Raw genomic sequence first — 6,000 nt, forward strand, 5'->3', positions numbered from 1 at the left:
TGTTCCTGTTTTCAGTGTTGTGAAATTAAAAATAAAAAATAAAAAACTACATGAGCTTCCTTGAACTGGAGCTTCTAAATCTGAATTTTCTTAGTTTCAGAATTTCTTCCTGCCCTGGATCCTTAAATTTGATTTCAACAGTTCAACTGCACCATATTATTAAAGATCTGGTCAACCTTAAAGCTGTCCTACACCACTAGCCCATAAAATGCCCTTATTTGTCTAAAAATAAGAGACTAGACATTGAATAACTATAGGAAGAGTTTAATGGTAGAAGAAGGAATATGTAACATAACTGTTGTGAAATACAAACTATACAATAAACAACCGGATCACCATTTCAACAGTCATTTAGTTGCTGACAAGAAAAAATATCATTGCTTTACAATCAAAGATCCTTACCAACCATAGTCATAACTCATAAGTCAATTAGTTTCTGTTGGAAGACCATAACTGGCTTCATAATACAGGTCTAACACTACTGGATGATCTCAACTTTCTGAACACTTAAATATTGATCTTTATATAAGACAGTTAAGATCATCCAAGTGTTGTGATGTTTAATGTAATCCAGGCCCACAGACTGAAAAATCTTCCTCTGTTTTTAAGATAGCATCAACTAAGACCTCTATCAAAAAAAAAGGATAGCATCAACTAAGATAAGTTGATCGGTTAAGCATCTGGTATAGGATAGTCAGCTAATTATATATAAATCGTCATGTTCTATTCTATGACATATTTACCTCTCACTGCGGTGCCCACAAGCTATGCATTTAACCTTCACATATCCACCAGGATCCATACCTCCACTCTTGCTCGTATCTGGCTTAAGAAGTGTAGCAGCCTCCCAGGACAAAGATGTAACTATCTCAAGCCAATTTTCCTTGTCATCTTCCTCAACCATAGGTAGGTTTTCAACCTGCAACAGCTGAGATACCAAAGCCCTGAAATGCCCATCAACCACATTTTTCATGGCTTTCCTGTGCTCCTCACTTGACCGGTCTCTACTGCGATATTCCCCACTGCCAAGGTTGCTTGAAGAGCGTAAATATCCCCATTCTCCCGTGGCACCATCATCATCATCATCATCATCATCACCACCAAATAAAACAGCTTCTCTCTCATCTTCTTCATCTTCTGGTTCAGGAGGTACCCAGAGAAGCCCATTATTCTCAAAATCTACGGGCTCAGCCTCCATACCCTCCACGCCATATAAAGAAGCAGAAGCTTCACACGCATCACCACGGTCGTGTCCTTCAGTTTCTTCCCCCTGCTTCTTGATTCCTTCCAGCCCTTGTGAATCTAAACTCTCATGTAAAGAGGAACTGCTCAAACCTGTTCTTTCGATGTTTTCAGCATCAGAGTGCACATCATGTGGTTCATAGGCATGATCAATCTCATCAAACTCAACAGAACCATAAAAGTCATCAACCTGATTAAAATGCCTTGCTTCAGAATCTGATTGATAATCACCATATTCATCGTCTTCGTCATCATCATCACTCCTGACAACAAAGACAAGCATGCAAACGAAGTAATCCATAATAACATATTAAGAGCGTAACTTGTTTAAAACAGACATGATAGTAGTTGTGAACTACTATGATGCTTGGTAAAACATATGATAGAAAAAGAGACAATACAAAAGCAAAACAAAAGGAAATGATCAGTGCAATCACAAAATATCATCTAACCCTAGTACTTTTCCAAGTTGAAGACAAACAACCTCTTTTGTCAATTAAACAGAATACATATTGCAGGCAAATCCATAAGAGTATAAAAGAGCATAATACATACATACATGGCCCCTTTCAATCAGAGGCTTGGCCATGAACTGAATGGCACTCCTACCATTGTTTAGTACAACTTCTGCTATCTGATTAATAAAACACACTAAATATGCGGAACCTAATATATATCAAATTATAAGGTGGAAAACATTATGAGATAGATTATTCTTGCTCATGTAGGTACCATTTGAAGGGCATGAAGCCAACAGAAACTAATAACAAGGGCAGAGGAAAAAGGATACCTGTTCATGCAAAATACAAATTGGCTAGGAGATGGATCTCCTATGTCTGCAATGGGATCTGTGCTGCTCCCAGATGCTGCTATGTCATGTTTGTCTGTACCAAATTCCATTTGAGAAGACTGTCTAGGACTGAGACTAGAACTATATTGCACCTGTTGGTAAGGCCCAGTAGAGAATGGCATTGAATTAACAGTGCAGCTGCTGCTGTTACCAGTAGCTGTAGATTTGGTACTGACCAAACTTGTTGCTGATGGTGAAGGACTGAGACCTGGACTTGATGCTTGAGCCCCATTATTGACCACTGTTTTACCCTGTTCCCATTGCTTGAAGCAATAGTTACAGACTCTTATCCTCTCCCAATCTTCACAGCCAGTATTTGGTTCATCAGATGGGGCAGGAACCGAGTTTGCAGTACACTTTGCACAGAATACTCGACCACATAGTCGGCAATGGTGCCTACGGTTAAATAATGTAAACTGGGAGTCACAGTCATAGCATACCCTACAGCTTTGATCAGGCATCCAAAAATCCCTCGACAAATTTGCTGGCTCAGTCCTTCGAGGGATCCAGGATTTTACAATGCCAACTAGTTCAGAGAACCTATTGTCAGGGGTGCCCATTGATGGATCACCATCCATGACTCAACCATTATAAATAGCTCATTGGCCACTGCTAAAAGTACATAGCTAATTACCACCCTGGGACCAGCCAATATCAAATTCCAAATGATCCAAGCATGATATGAAACCACCTAACAAGAATTTAATTCAACCTCACCAACTTCATGCCAATACCTCACAAGCCTCTGAAACTGAATCTAATCCATGAAAACTAATCACATTGCAAAAAAAAATTTAAAAATGAAAAAAAGCATTGGCTTCAGTGTCTCCAGTTCTTGCTTGTCCAAGTCAAGTAAAAAAATGGGACCTGGATCAAATGCTCAGAACCAATTACCAACTGTTGAGCAAAGCATGTATACTTCAAATTAGAGGGAGACGTACTCCTAGAAAGGAAACATAAGATAACTGAAACACCATAAATTATTCCTGCTTCTGAAATTCAAAGCCAAATCCGTACAACAAAGCTACAATTTCAAAATCTTGAACTGACACCAAGGAGCCTCTTTGGTCTAAATTATTCATATAAGTTATGTTGTAAGCATCAAAGTCAAACTCATGATAATTCTCTTGGAACTTCAGATTAACCAATTGAAGACACAAGATACTTCAAAGTTTAAAATTGCATCTCAACCAAGAAAAAATAATGAAAATAAAACCAAGCCTGTTATTAGCCTGCCCAATCCATAGAAAACAAACCCACAGAAAGAAAGGTTAACAAAATTGACTACTGATTGCAATTCAACTTCTAAACCACATCTCAGGTTAAAAAGGCACCCTCACAAAAAAAAACTGATATCTATCTGTCATCAATGAAATCAACCCCTGCAGAATCGAACAATTGGCATTGCAGACATCCATGTCACCTCTCCGAGTCCAATCAACTGAAATGCTTCGCTATGCCAGTCCCGTTCTGTAACTCCTGAAAATCAGCACTTATGAACCACCGTCTGTTCCATTGTACCCAATTCCAATATGGAGCCTTCGGAAACAAGTGAGACGTGAATCAGGACATTTAAAACCAATGTTCCCTACAAGACCAATGATAACCCATCTAGGTCCTCCAAATTCTCGTCGAAATCACCTTCAAATCCAACCTAAACTGAAATTAAATAAGGACGTCGATTTACGACACAGAATCAGAAAAAGAACAAAAAAAACGTCAAAGGTTCATGCACAGAAACCCTGGAAATAATAAACTGGAAATTAGAGAAAGAGTTTTTGAATTGATCGCAGACGCAAGGTTTCTCGTTCTCAGCCGTTGAAAATCGGACAACAAGAAAATGGAGAAAGGAATACACATAGATGTCAACCGGCACCTATAATTCCCCGCATTTTGGAGAAGTATTGCAGCAAGTCGATGAAATGAGATTTTAACAGAATTCACGGTTATTAAATGAACATAATCGTGAACGAAATTTCAGAAAAAAAAAATATTACCTTTGTAATTTATTTTGTTTTTTGTCTTCCGATCTCCTGCCTCCCTTGCTTTTTTTCTTTTTTCTTTTTTCTTCTTTCTTCTTTCTTCTTTCTGTCTTTTGGTTTTTTCCCCTGTGGCAGAGAAAGAGACCCACGGTTATTAAATGAACATAATCGTGAACGAAAATTCAGAAAAAAAAAAATATTACCTTTGTAATTTATTTTGTTTTTTGTCTTCCCATCTCCTGCCTCCGTTGCTTTTTTTTCTTTTTCTTTTTCTTTTTTCTTTTTTTTTTGTCTTTTGGTTTTTTCCCCTGTGGCAGAGAAAGAGACCCTTGTGGCCTTGTCTGTAACCGAAATTTTAAAAATTTTAAGAGAGAGAATCTATATATATATTATTAAAACTGATACTGCCATGTCAGCATAGCTTTCCAAATCTCCTTCCTAATTTTCTATTTTTTTTTAATTTTTTTATTTTTTTAATCCATCTAATTATTACAAGAACCAATCTTATAGGAAGCGTGTTTGGACTTCCAAAGCCCCTCTCGCCCACGTCTGCCATTAAATCTTATCTTATAAGAAGCCTAGGAATTTTGGACTTTCAAGCTTTTCTACAAAAATTCTTGGACTCCCATGCATGTTTCTCTTTTCTTTTTTTCGATCTGACTTTACTCACGTCTCAGATTCGAATTCACTCGAGCAGACGTGATTTAGCTTGGAAGAAGAATCTCAGCAATTTTCAATTTGCTTGCTTAAATCAGGTACGTATTTTTTTTTTTTTTTGCGAAAAAACAGATTTGATTAGGTGATTTTTTTTTTGCATTATTGGGTGAATTATTAAGTGTTTTCTGATGCTGATTATCAAAAATAAAATCGACTCATTAAAAAGCAGAGAAAACAACAATAAAAAATGAAAAAAGTTAACCGGGTCGTCACAGAACCCGTTTCAACGGTCGGGTGAAGAAGACAACAAAAATCGGGACCCGTTTTCGATAGAATACCGGGTACCTTCGAACCCGAACCGTTTTAAAACGGTTCGCACCAACCGTGCATTACACGATTAATTACAATAATTAATGTTGATAAACATTAATAATAATTAACGCCAACAAATTTAATGTTGATTACGTGGATTGGTTGTGAGATAATTAACGTCCAAACGTTAAAAATTACAGTATTTATTAATGTCAGCAAATTTAGTGTTGATTACGTGGATTGGTTGTGAGATAATAATTACAATATTATTTATTAGTTGACGTTAATAGTTACTGTATTATTTTAGTTACAACACCTTTCATAATTACAGTATTTTTCTAATTTTTAATAATTAACATTATTTTAAAAATACAGTATTTCTTAATTAACAGTATTAAATTAATTAACAGTAATTTCAATAAATACAGTATTTTGTTAATTACATTATTTAATTAAAAACAATTTATTTATTAAATAACAGTATTTTCAAAAAAAAATAGCCAAAAACTATGTAACTATGTTTCTGAAAATATGATAGTATGTAATTAACAGTATTTAATTTAAACTATTTAATAAATACATTATTTTTTTAAAATATATATATTTTTAATTAAAAGTAATTAACAGTAATCAATTATGTTTATTAACATTAACAATAATTAATTACTTTTAATGAATTAATTATTGTTAGTACAACATAATTGATTACTGTTAATTCATTAACAGTATTTATTAAATATAGTATTTACTGATTACAGTAAATAATCACGTGGCAATCGTAAACCACTCAAGCTGGTAGGTGTAATCTGAATTAGAGAAAGATCACACGAAGTGCCAGCTTGATCTAGTTCTCTGGAATTTGAAATTATAGAGGAGCAGAGAAGAGAATTTTGAAAGGAAGAAGAAGTATAGCAATGTGTTTATTTATAATTCTGTAGAGGTAATACAGCCAATTTT

The 6,000-nt window shown here is 35.2% G+C and overlaps 1 protein-coding gene across 4 annotated transcripts in view; it reads right to left on the reverse strand.

Moving 5' to 3' along the window:
- Positions 1-4,409, reverse strand: part of LOC104600459 (1-phosphatidylinositol-3-phosphate 5-kinase FAB1B-like) — a 32,790-nt gene extending 28,381 nt beyond the window's left edge. The window contains exons 1-4 of one of the 4 annotated variants that reach the window (XM_088892840.1): positions 4,278-4,409; positions 4,090-4,200; positions 2,033-3,751; positions 744-1,505 (exon numbers count right to left, since the gene is read on the reverse strand). In XM_088892840.1, coding sequence (XP_088748966.1) covers positions 744-1,505; positions 2,033-2,670 — 1,400 coding nt within the window. In that variant the 5' untranslated portion in view covers positions 2,671-3,751; positions 4,090-4,200; positions 4,278-4,409. Of the gene's footprint in view, positions 1-743; positions 1,506-2,032; positions 3,969-4,089; positions 4,201-4,277 lie in introns of those variants that run through there. The other 3 variants (XM_088892843.1, XM_088892842.1, XM_088892841.1) reach the window with 3 other exon arrangements.
- Positions 4,410-6,000: the final 1,591 nt, after the last annotated feature.

Source organism: Nelumbo nucifera, chromosome 8 (genome assembly GCF_055504915.1).
Source record: "Nelumbo nucifera cultivar China Antique chromosome 8, China Antique-T2T, whole genome shotgun sequence".
NCBI lineage: Eukaryota > Viridiplantae > Streptophyta > Magnoliopsida > Proteales > Nelumbonaceae > Nelumbo > Nelumbo nucifera.